This window comes from Lacerta agilis, chromosome 12 (assembly GCF_009819535.1).
Source record: "Lacerta agilis isolate rLacAgi1 chromosome 12, rLacAgi1.pri, whole genome shotgun sequence".
NCBI lineage: Eukaryota > Metazoa > Chordata > Lepidosauria > Squamata > Lacertidae > Lacerta > Lacerta agilis.
Window position 1 is genome coordinate 4,584,536 of NC_046323.1, and position 18,723 is coordinate 4,603,258.

General features: G+C 43.8%; 1 protein-coding gene across 2 annotated transcripts in view; it reads right to left on the reverse strand.

Annotated features, from left to right (window-relative positions):
• The window catches only part of POU6F2 (POU class 6 homeobox 2), a 314,499-nt gene that overhangs the window by 53,787 nt on the left and 241,989 nt on the right, over positions 1–18,723 (reverse strand). For both annotated transcript variants that reach the window (XM_033165828.1, XM_033165829.1), the window contains exon 5: positions 15,584–15,900. In XM_033165828.1, coding sequence (XP_033021719.1) covers positions 15,584–15,900 — 317 coding nt within the window. The remainder of the gene's footprint in view (positions 1–15,583; positions 15,901–18,723) is intronic.

Sequence of the window (18,723 nt, forward strand, 5' to 3'; positions counted from 1 at the left end):
ATATATGTGGGGGTTTGTGTCAGCGTTGCTTGTGCAGGTTCTGTGTTCCTTTGGTTGGTGAGAGAGGTGTGGTTGTTCATTTGTGGTTGGCTGTGGTAGTCTTTGTTTTCATGTGTGAGTGGGGTGGGTGGGTGGGTGTTTTGGATCAGGTTAGCCATACTGATCTGTATGCTGTTGGTGGATTTTTATCAATGTCTTGTTGGGTTGTGTGTGTGATAAAGGGGAGCCATACCGGGATGAAGGTGTCTTCTATTTGTCCCTGTGTCAGTTTCAGTTTATTGGTTAATTTTTCTAATAAGGCTGTTTCCCATACTATTTGGTACCATTGGTCCATGCTTACTCCTGACAGGTCTCTCCAGTGTCTGGTTATGATGTTTCTGGCTGCTGAGAGTAGGTGGGTTATGAGTTCTTTGTGGTGTAAATGGGCATTATTGTCTTGGAAGATGTTTAGTAGGGACAGTTCTGGGGTGATTTCTAATACTTGCTTGGTTAAATCCATATCAACGAAAAGAAAAGAACTCACTCTGAAACTCAAGGGCGCTTCTGAGTCAAAGGAAAGCACATGGCAGATAAAAAAGGTACCCTTGACCATAAGGGGGTTGCGGTGCTCATCTTGCTCTATCTTAATTGTCAAAGATAACACATACAGTTGCTTCTGGTGCTCTGGAGACCTATGCACCCCAATCTAGTGTATAGGCAATTATTCCCAGGTCCCTGCTCTATGGAGCAATTTCAGCAACAGGGGACCACTCCCCCTCTACCAGCTTATGTACCTTCCTCTGACAGGTTGCACACATGGAGCCAGAGACTGTGCCTATGTTCCTCTGCCCATCCCTTTTCAATCCCCAGCTGGTTCTAGGAGACAGTGGGGCAGGAGAGGGTGGGGAAGCATCTGGACCTTCACTTGCCTGACCTACCTCTTCCTTCTCTTCTTCTGACCCATCCTGTGCTCCACCCTCCGGCTCTGAAGCTTCCCCTGCTTCCAACTCTTGCCTCCTGGCTGGTACAGTTCCCCACAAATCACTGATCCCGTCTCTCAAATCAGACTTCACTACCCCTGTGCACATCCGGCCAGCCCCTGACACTCCCCTAGCTAGACACAATCCATAAATGGTACCGGGCAGGGGGACAAGAAGGCAGAAATGCTCTCCGCATGTGTGGACACCAGTGAATGTTTCACCCCATTAAAACCAATGTAACTTGTTTCAGAAAAAATAAGTTTAAGATAGGATAATTTAATGTGAAATATACCACTATTTCTCTTTTAGCAATCATATGTAGGATAAGACCCTCCTGCCCAGACATTCACTTTGCACACCCCCACCATGCATTTTTTTAAAGAAGCCAGGGCCCGAATGTGAATATGTATCATTCACCCAACAAGTTTTGCTTGGTACAATATAGCGCAGAGATGTTTGTGAAAATTCCTTTCCAGCTTATCAACAGCAGCCTTTACAGAGTAGTGCAAGTGAGACTTAAACTCTGACTATATAAGAGCTGACTTCCATATTTAGTCTGTGCTACTATTGAGGTTAGTTACCATCTTTAATATGTTACATGCTCCTTTTTATCCAGATAAATGTAACTGAAATCTGACTTGCTTTTTGTTAGAAAATAGCTTTCTTTCTTTCTTAAATGAAATTCTCTCTTCAGTGAAAGAGCTGTGTAGCTTAGCAGCTAAGAGTGTGCTCTCTGATCTGGGAAGTCTCCAGTTCAAATTTCACTCTAGCCATGCAGGCACTAGGCAGCCTTAGGCAAGCAACTGTTCCCTCAACCAGCAATAGGGTGGTAATAATATTGCACGGACTACTGAGATAATATGTGTGACACACTTGGAACACACACTCTCAAGTATTATTATTCTTTTTTTTTAAACCTTCTCAATAGTCTTACATTTATGTCTTATTTCTTTTTTAATAATCGTTTTGCTACACACCTTGTTCATGCTACATCTGAATACATAGGTGTGCTTTCTCTCATCCTTTCATAGAATCATGGAATCGTAGAGTTGGAAGAGACCCCAGGGGTCAGCTAGTCCAACCCTTGCAATGCAGGAATAGCATCTAAAGCATCCATGACAGATGCCCATCAGGGGTGCTGACTTGGGCCCCTGGTTATGGGTGCCCAATGGCGCCTGTGATGTCACGTTGCGTCAGTGGCGCTTCCAAGGTCTTGCGGGGTCTTGGAGGTTTTGCCCGAGGCCTCGCAAGACCTCCGACATGACTTCCAGTTTCTACTGGAAGTTTCCAGTTTCTACTGGAAGTTGTGTTCAGAGGCCTGACAGGGTCTCGGAGATCACGTCCGAGGCCTCGCGAGACCTCTGGTGAGACTTCTGGTTTAGGGGTTGTGTCGGCGCTCAGAAAGTGGAAACTGGAATCTGTGTTGGAGCCCTGTGTTGTGGGTGACCTAGCACCCAGAGCCCTCTAAATCTAGTGTCTATGATGGCCACCCAACCTCAGCTTAAAAACCTTCAGTGAAGGAGAGTCCACAACCTCCCAAGGGAGACCATTCTACTGTCAAACAGCTCTTCCTGTCACACACTCTTTTTGGATTATTTGTACCCCTCCTGACTTCCTTAGAGCTCACACATGATCTATCTAGGGTACTCTGCAGCATGATGAAGAACACGACAGTTCTGTGATTTAAAAATGAGACTTCATATCCACCAGCCAGGTAAAAGCTGTGATGTGATTATTGATCTATCATCTTCCACAGGATTTCCCTGCTCTCACGTGCTATTGGACCCATTTATAGTTCTCAGCACTAATTTTAAAAGCTTCGCTTCCAAAAAATAAGACAGACTTTGTCTGTCCCAGGCCACACAGCTGGCCATCGTGACCTATTGATATTTTCTTCTTTGCACACTTCAGGAATAGTGTGTTTGTTTGTGGGTGGGTTGGAGTATAAGGTGTGGGAGAGAATAAAAGAAGAAAAATCTCCCCATGTATATATGGTGTGACCATTGGGATAAAATGATACATCCTTCTCTCCCCTGCCTCTATTTATTTAGCCCTTATTTGTTTCTAGTAGCCGCAGTAAGGTCAGACTAAGCCAAGAGAACGAATGGAATAAGCGTCCTGATGGGCTGCCCGAAGCTGGCTGGTGTTACGGATCAGCGTAAAAGCAGCTCTTTTCCCTGTGCCTGGGCCGATGTAACTCACTGGAGTGGCAAATTACATCAGACCTACAGCTGTAACCCGGCATTATGATTAATTTGATCAGTAATTTCTCCTGTTTTTCATTTTAATCGGTGTGACTATTCTGCTGTGGCAGGTCTTTCAGATCTAATTAAGATAAATCTCAGAGTAAAAGACTTGGCAGAATTTTCAAGTCAAATCTGAGCGGCAAGTGTGAAAGACCTGCAGCACCAGTCAATCAATCCCCGGTAAAAAGATGGCAGGCTCTAACTCAGCAATCAACAAATTTCATACATTCCAAGAGTGCTTAGTCACTCTCTCAAATGATCCTGGCTTTGAAGGGGGGAAAAAGTATCATTTTTATTTATTTTCAAAGCATGCATTAATCAAATCAACTGTAACTACACCAGGATCCACAGGTGGACATGATACGTTATTTCCTAGAGTTTGTTGCAAATGTTCAGTTTTACGTTTCTCCGTATTTCAAAGCAAAGCAACTACTAGCCTTTCAGAGTTACAAGTTCAGATCCAGAGTTCTCTGTCTGCAGCATCTTCCACATACTTGGGGCTTGTGGAAGGTCCTTGACAGAAAGAAGTATGTACCGTACTATCCTTTCTGTTCAGCAGTTCATAGTTGGACAACTGTAGGAAGCCATCACCATAGGAAATTGTTGGTTGTATGGTTCACGGATGACGAAGGCAAATGGCCTTTTGCAGCGTAACCACTTGGTGAGCTAGTCATCTAACTCCATTCAAGCACTAAACTACCTTGTTGCGAGGTCTTTTAACCAAGGGTAGCTTCCTTCTTGCCAAATAGAAAGAAGAATTTGATTATACACTGGATGCAGATGCACAGTAGTTATGTAGTAAAATAATATCATGTATCCACCACAGTTACAGGCATCCAGTCTACATTACATTTCTCACACCCCTGAAGTTTGCTAAAATCTTGCCATTTGGCAGAATGATACAAACGACTAAACCAGCTTAGAGATACCTCAGTGCAAAGTACTTTGGTTTTCTGAATGGACTCAGTTGTTCAGTTTACCAAATAGTTACATGCATCACCTTGTTGTGAATCTCTCTAATCTCAGTTTCTATCAGCTCTCAGTATTGCTCTGCCATGGAGTAAGGAGAATATTTCTACACTCCTGATTTCTGAACAGATAAGGTAAGTTATCCTCCTCACCTGGCTAGGGTGATACTGATGGTTTGCAATGTTATGAATCTTCACAAACTTGCTTTTCTCTGCTCTGCAAATGGAAGGTGTGGAGTTGGAAGGAAAGCATCCGCACAGGAAAGTGTTTGTAACCTGACAATTTCAATTTCAAATCTGTCCATTTCAATTTCTCTCACTTAAGCTCTGTTTTCCCCCATTCGTGAACTTTTTTTTTTTTTAAAAAAAAAGTCTGCAATGAAATCACACGTGTTTTTGAGTATATTTGTCTTAATATATGCATTTTGGTAAGGAATTTCCCCTAACGTAATGCTTTTCTAATACAGTATTTTCATTAATATACACAGTTTTGGGGACACACTGTCCCCTGATATATGCTGTTTTGTAGGCTTTTTATTGGCTACATAGCTGCATCAAAGGTTAACTGTATTTGATTTCATGTATTATTTGGGAAATGTGAATTAAGCAGGTTTGCATTAATGCAAGAACTGCAGGTCCCCCCATATTTGTTTGCAAGCTATTTCTTTTTTGAATTATGGAGGTGGTTTGGGGAGGGGACAAGGGACTGGGAAACCAACACAACTGATGCCCCATCCACACAATTCAGTGAATTCTGCAGCAAATGCTTTCTGGTATCAAATTCAGGGCTAGCCCCTTGGGCTTTAATAATGCCAATTGTTTTACTAGAAGATTAATTTCTTTCACTTTAAATGTGACTCAGAACAATTCTTCCTGCGCTTCTAAAAATAGCAACACCTGCAGAGAGTATATTTGGATGGACCAGCCAAGCAGTGCATCAGCAGAGAAGAGCTTGCCTTAGGGAATGGAAAGGCTCTTGTGCACATTCCCTTTCCAAACCCCTTAAACATCACTTTATTCTGTTTAAATGCAGCTTTTCAAAACCCTGCAGTGAGATGAACAAGTGCTTAATCAACCCAAAAGGTTAGCAAGCTCCTGGAATAGAAAAGGCTTTCTGGTAAAGATACTTGTATATATATATATATTGCCTAATACAGGGTGGGTATCCAGACTGATCAGCATATAAATCCTACTCATTTTCTACAATTGATGGACTGTACTCCACCAATTCAAATCCATTAATAACACAGGCAGAGATCAGACACTGGCATCTTAATCAGGGATGGAAACCTCAGGCCAAAGGACAAAATATGCCACCTCAGACTGTCCCCAGGCCATATACCTCGCAGGCCCTAGGATGCACCCCTAGTGTGCTTTTGCCCGGCTGAAATGTGTGCTTTGAGAATGCCACTTGCTTGTGTGTATGGAGGAGAGAAGATTGTGTGTTTGTAGAAACTGCAGACATTTGTGTGACTGGAATGTAGCCTCCTGTACAGAGGTAACAGACATAAATGTTGCTGCACCCCTTTTGCCTCTGGCAATGCCCACCAATGGCAACACGGCTCCCATCAAGCTGTCCACCAAGGATTGGAACGATTTCTCACTTCTGGTTGCAGTATTCTTTTTGGAAAACTCTGCCCAGAAAAATCCTATCTAGAAACTGAAAGTCTATATTCAACCATATAGCATTTGTTCCTTTCTATTTCTTCCTTCCATCAGTGAATTCTACAATGGTTGGTACAAACAGAGTTTCCCCCTGCTCCATATTCACTTTTGCTGGTCTCGTGATGGAGGATTCACCAAGTGTGTGTGTTGGGTGGGGGAGGAAATGAGTATTCCACAGCATCACCCCATCAAAGTCTGCAGCTGGCATTGCCAATGAAGCACCAGGGAGTTTGAGATAGGAAGCCCCCCCAATTGCCTCTTGATTCCCCATTCCCAACAACAATTCTCCCTGGCCTGGTGAACCCAGCATTAGTCACAAAGTGGAGGCGGAATGAATCTGATTTGTGAATAACCAGCAGACACTTGCAGTCTACCAAATGAGTATTTGAGAGCTTTGGCTGGATAGGGTGGGCAGAACTCATGGCATCTTGGACATGAATGTTGACAATTACAACCTACTTCTTTTGGAGCCCCCTACCTTGGGTAGAGGACTATCTAACTGTGAATAAATGTTGTCATGTCAAATTTCTCTTAAGCCTGTATTTTGGCTCAAAAGGATGTGTTTCTCACAGCCACTTCATCATGTGGTAGCTGTATGGAAGAGCTTTTCCATGTCAATTTCCAGCTTTGCCTCCTGAGGGACAATGTAGTCACCTTCACTCATCACCATGTGCTGAACTGTTTTTTTGGTTCACACCTGCTACCCATGTTTATGGTGGTGTGCCTAAAGCTGATTCTGGTGCACAACCATAGATGAACACAACTGCCTTGGCACACAGTAGATGTACACTACTTGTGGCTCTCACATTAAAGATGCAGCCAGACCCATCAGAAGCTTTTCACAAGGATGGTGGAGAGAATGGGCCAGGCTTCCTCAAACTCGGCCCTCCAGATGTTTTTGGCCTACAACTCCCATGATCCCTAGCTAGCAGGACCAGTGGTCAGGGATGATGGGAACTGTAGTCTCAAAACATCTGGAGGGCCGAGTTTGAGGGAGCATGGAATAGGCTTTTAAAGCAAGGAAGCGAGCAAGCAAACAATGTGCTGTTGCTTTGAATTCTAACAATCTTGTGCTTTATTCAATATGCTACTGATTCGTAACAATTTTTGTAGATGGCCATTGATATTTTAGCAGGCTCTTCAAAAGGAGTGCACTCAAGAAATATTAAAGCAGGGACAGGCAACTGGCAGCCTGAAGGCTCCATTGGTTCCCATGGGCTTTCCATTTAGGCTCCACCATAGTCCCAGTAGTAATGTACGGAAGTGAGAGCTGGACCATCAAGAAGGCTGATCGCCGAAGAATTGATGCTTTTGAATTATGGTGCTGGAGGAGACTCTTGAGAGTCCCATGGACTGCAAGAAGATCAAACCTATCCATTCTCAAAGAAATCAGCCCTGAGTGCTCACTAGAAGGACAGATCCTGAAGTTGAGGCTCCAGTACTTTGGCCACCGCATGAGAAGAGAAGACTCCCTAGAAAAGACCCTGATGTTGGGAAAGATGGAGGGCACAAGGAGAAGGGGACAACAGAGGATGAGATGGTTGGACAGTGTTCTCGAAGCGACTGGCATGAGTTTGGCCAAACTGCGAGAGGCAGTGAAGGATAGGCGTGCCTGGCGTGCTCTGGTCCATGGGGTCACGAAGAGTCGGACACGACTGAACGACTGAACAACAACAAATAGTCCCAGGGGACCTACCCCTCCCTCTCTTGCATTTCAACTAACTTCAGTCACAGGAGACAGACAACTCTAGCACAAATAACACCGGTGACATTCTTAATGTTTTGCACAAGTCAAGGCATCTGCAGAGGAAAGCATACAGCCAAGGTATCTCCTTGCCCAGTTGAGGTCGGGATGGGGAGAAAGGTAGGTGGACAGGACCAAGCTAAACCTGGAAGTGGCAGGTCCATGTCAGGGTCAGGCTGCTTGCTGTCAAATCCCTATAAAGCACAACATGGGCAGTTGAGAGACCAGAGCTAGAACTTTCCCCACATCTTCCTTATCCTAGTCAACTTGCCACACCAAGAACATGGGGACTCTGTCCTGCACTGAGCCAGACCCTTCATCCATCTACAAAGTACTCTTGACTGGTAGAAGCTCTTCAGGGTTTCAGACCTCTTCTACCCCTACCAAACCATGGTCGACCATGGAACTATGGCTCTTCCTCAATCAACTACTCTCAAATAGGGATGGGGGGAGGGGGAGAAATTTGACTCAGTTTGCATTTAAAGCTGAATTTATCAAATCCACACATTCCAAAACAATACAAGAACCACAATGTGGCCATCCTTCAAAATCTGCACTTACCCAAATTTGGCAATGCAGTTTTCTGGGGGGAAAAGCGTTTACAAAAAGGCATATATCAGGGGAAGAGTGTATAAAAATGAATTATATTAGTGAAAATAAGATACACATATAAGGAGAAAATGCTTGCAAAAGTGTGCACATTAGTCAAAACCACAGACAAAAATGTGTTTCTTAAGAGAAATCTGCACTAAAATGCTGAAGAATGTTTCTGTGTGTTTCTTAAAAATCACAAATTGCTGCAGAAAGCTGGAGAACTGAATTTAAGATTGGAAAAACGAGAAACAGAGAAGTGAAACTGACAGATCCTTCCATCCCTACTCTCAAAGCAATGTAATTTTTGCTGTCCACAGCTCTCCCAAATCTTAAAGATTTGTAGCAAATTCCTGGAAGTGTCAGTAAACATTGAACTGAGCTCCTTAGAAAAACAGTTTTATCTTCTTCTTTTAATGGAAAATCAGCCCTTGAAAGCAATGTTTGTTTGTTGTGTTCTACTTTCATGAAGCTGCGGGTTTTGGGGGCATCTGTGCAGGGGCTCTTTCTCCTTTAAGCTTGAGCTTTCCCATCTATTTTTTTGTTGCCATAAAATACCTAGGTGCCAGATATATTATTTAAGATTAGCATGAAAATTTAATCTGAAGTAGAATCTGCTTTCGCAATCTAAGGCTTGGCTTTTATTTGGGTTGGTTTCTTTGGTAGTTATAGTCTTGATGTCCCACACCTCTCCTCCTGCCTACCCAAACACCCTCTCCTCCCTTTTCATTTACCCGTCAAGTTCCTTCTTTGGCTTTGCTTATTTTGTGTAGGTTTCAACAACACAAAGGTGCTTTATCATTGAGTTCTGAAAATGGTCAGAATAATGCTACAGTCAAGGCAGCCCTTGGGAAATCTCCTCATTTTCTGTCGATCTTTGTAGGTGAGTAAAAGAGTGAGAATCAGTTGGGTTCTTTCTCCAGCTGCAATATAGCTCTTCCTTTGCATAGCAGATTTTTCCTCGTTTGTGTGGTTCAAATATATGGATAGAACTGAATCGAACACTAGCACCAGCTAGCGTCAAAATAAAATACCCCCCCCCCCAATTTACAAGGATTCAAAAACAGCATAATACTACAGTTTCACATGGTCCTTCTAGTTAAACAAGAAAAAAACAAGATACATAAAATGTGATTAGATATTTCATGCTATCAGCTTGGGCCTGAGTTTGCAGGCACCGTGGTAGCATGCCTTTTGCTACATATAAAATTCACATTAATCTATGGCCATTGGTGTCTTAATTGTGCATTTAACAGGCTATGCATGTGGCCTCATGAGCAGCGTAACATAAAAAGGGAACTCACTGTATTTCACAGATCAATTGGTTTCAGAGTACACTTTGCTCACAGAAGTTGATCTGTGAAATTGTGTGAATTCCCTCTTCAGTGGGATGTTTGGCTCACATGAGCAGACACATGGAGCTATTAAGGTGGTGCCAGTGCAAATACTGGCTCTTCAGAAGAGGGGTTTTCCTCAGGACCACACCAGGGAATGGAAGGGTTAATTTCCTTTCACATGCCAAAGCTGTGGCAAGGTAATGCCTGAATCAGCTGTAAGTACAGCCAGTATTTTATGCATTTTCCCCCCAGTTAGTGCAGAAAACCTGAAATAATATTACTTAGGTCGAGAAGAAAGTCACTCTGGTCAGGCAGAAAGGAACTGAAGTCAGTCTCTCTAGAGTCTAAGCTTACTGACTTAATCCCTGACCATGCTAGCACCACCTAATACTGGTCTTCTAGTTTACTTTTTGACAACTCTGTCTTATCACTAAGCTGCTAGCTTTTATTTTTAAGGCTCTTCACTACTCTCCCCTTTCTCATTTCGCCTTACCTCCTTTTATCCCCCAAACATAAGAGCAGTGACTATTCATTTTTAGCTCTGGTAGTCAGTCATATTATAAGATCTATCTGTTTTCTCACCAATTGCTTGGTATTGTAAGTTGATTAATTTATCACAAGTAAAAAAATGCAGATTTTAATCAGATCCTGTTGCATTAGATATGGATTTATAAGGGTCCTTTGTATAATGAACCAATATGATTTGGCAACTTCATATGTATGTATGATTGAATAAAAAATGTCTCATGTCTGCTTGGATGAGTGTATGAGTGTGTACACCTTTAAAAGAAGGACCACTGAGGCCTGGAAGTCCTTGACATGAAGGGAGCCATGAACTGCAAGAAATCAGAACCTAGACCTTCAGCTGTCATCCTGTTCCTACCACAGTATACGGTATGGTTTACTTTAATTGTGTAAACTGTTTTCCATTCTTACTCTCAATCACATGCTTGAAATGATACTTCATGTTAGGAACTCTGGATGTACTTTCTCCTGAAGGTTACAGAAGTAAGTCTATGCACCTGAAAAGCATGTTTGTACTGTAAATTCAGGAATATCACAATCTATGTGAAGACTATCACCATCAAACCAGGTCAAAAATGTGGTCAAAGAAAGATGGCCCTCGTAACCAGTATAGGTAGCCATATATACTGTTTGTGTATATATATCTGTGTGCGTGTGTGTACACACCCACACCCACACACATCATGCAACCTGGAAAGGCAGCAGTGTCTGCTGACCTAAGTGCAAAACAGTAATAAAATCATAGCGTGACACAGAAAAATCTGACAAGAATCATTCTGAATTTTGTAGCTCTGTTCGCAGCCCAACACCATCATCAATTTAAAATCAACCAAAGAAAGTAAAACACCTCACTCAGGTATATGTAACAAAGTCACTTTCATTTAATTTTCTGTCTGAAGACATGACAGCACCTGTACATTTTTAGTTATAATTGTTGTTATCCTTCAGAGCCTTTTGAAATAAATGCAATCATCCTTCTGTATTACTGGCTTCTCCATGACAATCTTTCTAAGTTGCCCTGTTCTAAACCAATATCTTTCAGACAGCCGCTGAATAATGTAGGAAGATAAAACCCACATGAAAAATCAAGAATTCAGAAATGAAATTTAACCTGTCAAATTGTAACTTAGTTGATCTTTATTCCCTTAATATTCTTCAAACTGAAACTGCTTCGTTCTAGTTCATAAAGGCCATTTACCTTGGAGGCTATTATTTCCTAGAATTTAATTCCAAGTCAATATTTAAGTTAAAGCAACAGACAAAAAAACAAAAAACAGACACAAACACAAACACAATCCTGCTTCTTACTGGCTTTTACAATAGTGGTTATGGAAAATGGTGCCAAGTACCTGCTGCGTGCCATTGTAAGTCCCCTTGTTCTAATGTAGGCACCTGCAGCTAGAGAGCTGGGGGTCAAATCAGGCCAGTGAGGAATATCAACTGGTCCCTGAGCTGCCAGTTTAGAGGCAAGAAGCAGCGCACTGCGGCAACAGGACTGGTTGGTACCTGGAAAATACAGGGGAGGACTGGCCTCCCACACTCTGATCCTTCCTCAGAATGGTTTCCTCATAAAACTAGTGGCCAATCAAGGGTCAGGAGGAAACAAAACAAAACAAAACAAAACACAAAACAAAACACCTCTCAGCCAATCCTACAGGAGCATTTAAATAATTTTAAAGATGGCAAGACTAAAGGCAGCAGTAGCTGCTTAGCAGTACAGCAAACAGATGAGTAGTTAACAAGCAGTTTAGGATGTGTCTCATACAGAATTTACTCATCTATGCTGGCTTGGCAGCAGCACTGAGGCAATGAAATGTGACAGCAACCCCTTTGGATCCTTTCCTCCTCCTCCTTTTGCATCACTAAGCTACCTATTAAAGAGTCCCTAAGCTCTTGCTAAGGACCCAGGTGGTGCTGTGGGTTAAACCACAGCGTCTAGGGCTTGCTGATCAGAAGGTCGGCGGTTTGAATCCCTGCCACGGAGTGAGCTCCCGTTGCTCGGTCCCAGCTCCTGCCCACCTAGCAGTTTGAAAGCACGTCAAAGTGCAAGTAGATAAATAGGTACCGCTCCGGAGGGAAGGTAAACGGTGTTGGTTCGCCAGAAGCGGCTTTGTCATGCTGGCCACATGACCCGGAAGCTGTCTGCGGACAAACGCCGGCTCCCTCGGCCTATAGAGTGAGATGAGCGCCACAACCCCAGAGTCGGACACGACTGGACCTAATGGTCAGTTAAGCTCTTGCTAACACAATAGACTGCCCACGAACCTTAAGTACTCATTGGCACTATATTATTGCCGTGCCTTAAAGAAACTTGTGCTTTTGAAGCAAAATAATTCTAAACCAATACCCTTTGTGCTATGGCTACATAGGAAACTTTCCCAAGCCCAGGGACTCTTTCAAAACAACAGGTTTTTGTGATGAAAACAGAACATGCTTCCCCTGCCAATCAAGTTCCAAACTGCCTCTCCCCACCCCGTAAAACCTGGCCCACACCTGTAGTTCAGTCTTTGGCATGTTGACTCAGAAGGAATTTCCATTGTATTCCAGTATGCATAGGGTTACACGCAGGGGGGGGGGCACAGACCAGGGTGCCAAATCTGGCACTCTAGGTCTCTGTACAGCCCTAGGTGACTCTTCTAAGGACATTCCCCTTCCCCAGGCCGCTCTCCTCACCAGTCCTGCTCCACAGCCTCCTCAAGTGCTATTGACTGGCTTGAATGTGTCCTAGAATTGTTGGTAACGCCATCTGCTTGCCTGATGGAGAGAATGTGTTGGGATGTGTGTCTAAAAGCTCTGACTTTAGCATGGCTGGGATGTAGCCTTCTGTAGAAAAGGAAGAAGCACATCCATTGCTCTGCCCACTTTTGTGCAAGCGTTCCTCACACGTGCATAGTAATCACTTTCATTCCTGGATCCTATCTACAGGTAGAGGTACATTGTCCATACAAATGGGAAGTGATCTTCTGCATTTATCACCCATTAATTAACATTCAGCCAATAGCATGACAGCATGCCACACAACAATATTTATTAGTATGTGCATATGAGTGAGATTTTCCCACCCCCTCTTTAATCAATAGCGCAAATCAGGTCAATAAGAAAATAGCCTGGATGGATTTTTATGCAGGAATCAGCTGGTGAAACTCTACAGAATTGACATACATTTTACCATCTGGTAACATTACTGTTAAAGGGACAACTTCTAGAGCCAAAGATAGAGATGCGGGGTGGCCAGAATCTTTATCTTGCTTGCCCTTTGGTGGATTTCTCTTCTGTTTAGGTTTCAAAATAAATTTGGTTGTGTTTTCTGTCTCATGTGAAGGATAGTTGCCACAGAGGACCTGTGTAGTGGTGTAGCCAGTGTGGTGTAGTGGTTAAGAGTGGTAGACTCGTAATCTGGGGAACCGGGTTCGTGTCTCCGCTCCTCCACATGCAGCTGCTGGGTGACCTTGGGCCAGTCACACCTCTTTGAAGTCTCTCAGCCCCACTCACCTCACAGAGTGTTTGTTGTGGGGGAGGAAGGGAAAGGAGAATATTAGCCGCTTTGAGACTCCCTCGGGTAGTGAAAAGCGGGATATCAAATCCAAACTCTTCTTCTTCTTCTTCTGTCCATACTACATTCATATTGGTGGCTTCCCCCAAAGAATTCTGGGAAGTGTACTTCAATGAAGGAGGTGAATCTTCTCTGTGGCAAATACTAATCTCCTCTCACCAATCCCAAGAGTTACCTGGGGCCAGGGTTTAAGGTTGCAATCCAATGCACATTTAGGAATAAGTCTCACAAGTAAGCGAGCAGTGGCTGCATGTTTGCAGTGCAGAGAACGTCCTGAGTGAATGAGACTTGTGTATGAGCTTCCCCAAAGATGCTGGATGATGAACTAATAAAAATCCATCCCACTTCCAAAGCTGTGGGGAACACATTTCCCTGGCTTTCCTATACTTGTGCCTATGGCTTATTTTGTGTAAGTTGCTGATAATGCACTAGAAAAAGAGGCATTTACCCTTCAGTGGAAAGCGGTCTAGGAATCCCCACTGTTCGGTTTTGCTTTTTTTTCTTATTGCTTACGTAAAAGCTGCTGGTTTTGTACAGCATGCATACAAAAGATTGATTTAAATTAGCTGGCAGCAATCAGCATGTACATGCAACCCCCTGCAGGGTTCATTTTATTTTCCCTGCAGTGAGTGGATCATTGCCTTCCTGAGGAATGAAATGGACTCTCCTTTGTTACCACATGGAGACTTAGGGTACATTCGTACCAGCTGTTTTTCACAGACTGCTGTTCTTATTTGCAGATGCTCGCAGACTGCACTGTATGTCTAGTCATCAATACCACCATATTCCTGTGTGTGTGTGTGTGTGCAGCCTGTATCCCTTCTTTAAACAGGAACAAATGATAAGTGCATTGCTATATACCTGGGGCAAACCAAGAATGAAATACTTTGCAATTAATGTAGGTCTTCGTGCTTAAGAGTGGGTATAAACTGGATGATAGTTGCCAGGGTGTTATGGAAAAGTATGAGGGGCAGGAGAGTGGTGACCAGAAAGAGGTGGAGGACAATAGCCACCTTTTTATGGGCAAAAGTTGATTTTTTTTTTCATTCAGTCTTGAACAAATTAAACCCAAGTCCTGTTTGGGGGCTCCCCATAGACATCTGGTTGGCCACCGTGAGACCATGATGCTGAATGGTGTAGGTGACTGGCCTCATCCAATAGGCTATTCTTATGTCCATATGCCCTTAAATCCCTGCTTGGCAATGAAGCCCACTAATTGCCCTTAAGTCTCTCACTCACGCTCAACCCAACTGGTCTCACAAGATTTTTGTGAAGATAAAATGAGGGGAGAGAGAACCATTGGGGGGATATCTCTGCCCATCAGTAGCTGAGCTGGCAGCTTGTGGGAGGCTTCTCACCTTTCCCTTCAGTTATCCCATACCTCTCCATCTCTGTCCACCTGCCCCCATGTCGTAGACAAGAGAAACAGTGGGTCCAACGACCGAGAAGGTGGTTTCTGCACATGCTGTAGGGGAAAGGGAGGGGCAGGTGAGGCTCATCAACCTGGGAAGGCAGCCCATCTAGGAGAAGGAAAACTATGATCCTCAACTTCTGCTGCCTTGTGGGACATATTTGGGAGAAGAAAACTCTAAGAAGGAAACCCTATATAAATCCATAGTGAATTCTCTAAGATGGTTGGATGGCATCCTTCTGCCAACTCCTGCAGCCAAGCTAGTGCCAGTCGTATTGATCTGCTTTCCTTTGGACCACATCCATGAGGTCAAGGGAGGGTCTTGTTGTCTGGGCAGCCCAGGACCTCCATACGCACTGCCCAGGCTTGTGCCCTAGGGGAGGTCACTTCAGTGCTGCTAACGCAGCTGTTTGATTTCATCCCCAGATGTTTGCTCCATTGTCTTTCAAGACAGATGGATGCCGGCAACGAAGTGAAAACATGTGCAAATGGTTACTCAAACAAAACGAAGAGGTATGCTGAGAAGGAAGATAAACTTTGGAAGAAGTGGCCAGAGCAAATTCTCAGATAACGAAGGGGCTTACCTGGAGTGAGTTTGGTGACGTGAGAGGTGAGGGAAGGCCATGCCCCGGTGACTGGTTGGGCTTTTGAGGAGAGCTTGAAGACTGCTGAGCTGGTGGCGGCTGACTCTGGCTTTGTGTTTGCTGCGTCTGTGGTGGAGGCGGGGGCTGTGGCTGCTGCGTCTGCTGCGTCTGTGGCTGTGGCTGAGATTGATGTGGTGGCTGGCTGGCTTGTCCCTGTGGCTGCTGGCTAGTTTGGCCTTGTTGTTGTTGTTGTTGCTGCTGCTGGAGGTGTTGAAGCTGCTGAAGCTGCTGAAGCTGGGAGTTCAGGGATGAGGTAGCTACAAGTAAAAATAAAGAAGAATCAAATCAGAATTACATGTGTTTCCTTGCGTAGATTGCAAAGATATACTGCCAGACTCCAGAGCACTGTCAGAAGAGCAGAGGAGAAACCGAAAGCTGGCCATCTCTGCTATAGGCTTCTGACTGCAGATATAAAAGCTCAAAATGTGAGTTTTCCTGCTCCCTCTTGAGACACATTCTTACAGTAACAGCAGTCTTCACAGACAGCTCACTCTTCTTTTGCATAGGTAGGGGTTTGAACATAGATAAAGAAAGCACCATTGGTCAAGCCTCTTGAAGGAAACCAGAATCCAGAAATTAGTGGGAGCCAAGAAAGTGGAAGCTGGAGGAACAGAAAAGATTGTAGGGCAGGTCTGTACCGTACCGCCAGTCACTTGCCAAGTGAAGAGAACTCGACGATCAATGTTTGGCAGCTGAACAGAAGCGTTAATAAATGTTTTTTTTTGAGCTTGTGGGGCAGTTGCCAAACACCTGAGATGCCAAAACACAAACAGTTAGTTGGTGTTCAGTTCTATGAGTCTCAAATCATGAAGCCCTCCTATAAGAAGATACTGAGTAAAGTGATAGGTTAACATTTCTTAGCAACATAATGAATGCTCTCACTGTAAATCATGGACACCTAATCCGTGGCCCATTGGATGTCATTGAACTACAGTTCCCATAATCTCTGACCATTGGCCATGCTTGCCTGCAACTCCCATTATCCCTGACCATAGGCCAATATTGGAGTTGAAGTCTAATAACATCTGGAGGACAAGTTAGCCGCCCCTGCTATAAATTGTGTGGTGACAAATTTTTCAGCAGTCAAAGTTGTCCACCAGAAAGTGGCCTAGATCTGGGAGAGAGATCTCTGTTTGAATTCCAGTTCTTTTTTCTTTGGATTTGCAGATCAGCTTTAGATAAGTTAGTGTCTCTTGGCATCAGTTTTCCATCTGTAAAATGGAAATACTGGCATTTTATAGCTCACTTCATGAGAATGTGATGATGGGGTAACTGCACTTTTAAAAAGTTTTAAAAGAAATATATAATTGACAATCACAAGCCAAGGAGGAAATTCCTAGGAGTCTCATTGTGCAAATGGATAAGAAGAAAACGGCCTCAATTTGTTACAGCTGTTTTATGGCTGTAGAGCTCTGCAGGCTGGTGAAGGATATTAAAAGGAATAAAATAGGATTCAGTGCTAAAGTGCAAAGTTGCCTGGAGGTCCTAAATGATTATACATGGAAGCATATGCATGGTGCCAAAGAAATTAAGATGCACGTCAGGATAAAACAGATTAAGACAAGAACTTTAGAAGAGAGCCAGAGCCCTGGAGATTTGCAAAACAAGTGTTATTTTAACTCTAGACACAATCAAGCCAAATGCCAGCATTTTTAGATACCATGGTCCTTAACTTTAACTGGATGGTGCATTACTATAATTAAAATAGTATCTAGAAAAGATCAGTGTATTTTCTAATTTTTGGAAGGTTAATGAAGAATTTCTGTATATTGAAAAAAAAAACATCAGAGAACCCCTCTATGTAATATTTCAGAACGACTTGACAAGATGGGAACTGTTGGCTACCTTTCTTCATGAGTGCCTTGGGATTCAGATCTTCCAGTGTCTGCTGGTGCCATTGCCCAAAGGGCAGAACAACCCAAGCACCCATTCCACCACACTAGATGTGTGGATAAGGTGGGGTGTGTGTCTCTGTCCAATTGTGACATGCTCCACTGGTCAGTGGGTTCCACTACTGGGAAATCCTGACTGCACCCACCTAAACTGCAGGTGGGCACAAGTGATTGCTGGAGTCTCGGCTGGAGGAAGCCAGCATATCCCTGGTGGAGACTGCATATCCCTTGAGAGAGGGCATATGTGTGTGGGGAAGGGATGGAGTTAGGGCAGCCACAGATCTGTTGGCTCCAATCTGTGCTACCATCTTCAAATTAAATCCTGCTTGAAATGTTTCCACCTTGCTGTATTGGCACCAATCCACTGTAGTGGGAAGGTTTAAGGTCTAACAACCTTACCCAGCCAGAGAGACCTGTACACAACCTACTATGCTGATGGGGGTATGGATGGGCAACGGGCTCCACTGGGATACCCATCAGACTGTATTGAGCAAATTGGCTGCAGATAAACAGGGATGCATCAGTAGATATACCTGACTAGTTTCTGTGATTATAGCTGGATCAGGGTCACATGTAACCATCTGCAGCGCACCTTATTTTTTGTTTTAAAATACTCTTTCTAGTGCCTGGAAACACCCAGCACTTAACTCGTTGATACAGCCCAACATGATCCTGCTACAGTAACTGGCAGTAAATTTGTCATTTTCATCATGTTCATATGCCACCTTTTTTCTAAGGACCTCAGGATGGCATCTTGAAAACAATCCTGTGATTAGCTCAAGGTCCTTGTGATCATATAAGGGCCAGACCATCTAGTCGATGCCACCTAGCCTAGCAGTATCTAGCCTACTCTGACTGGCAACAACTCTGCAAGGACTGGAGCAAAGACCTTTTAAAGACCCTCTACCAAGATTCAGACATGCATTCAACCATTGAGCTATGCTTTCCTTCTCAAAAGCTCTGCTGGGAGGACGGCAACATTCAAATGTAGAACCCCACCAGTACAAACCTACTGAGATAATCCCCCTTCGCCTGGAAGACCTTAAGACCCAACTCCTCCTCAGTGGTCAAGAGATCTGAAGCCACAGCCATGTGGACAAATATCAGTCACACCTGCTGAGCATGTCATCACTGAGCTGGGTTTGGAACCCAGGCCTTCCCATCCCCTCACTATCCAATCAGGTCCAG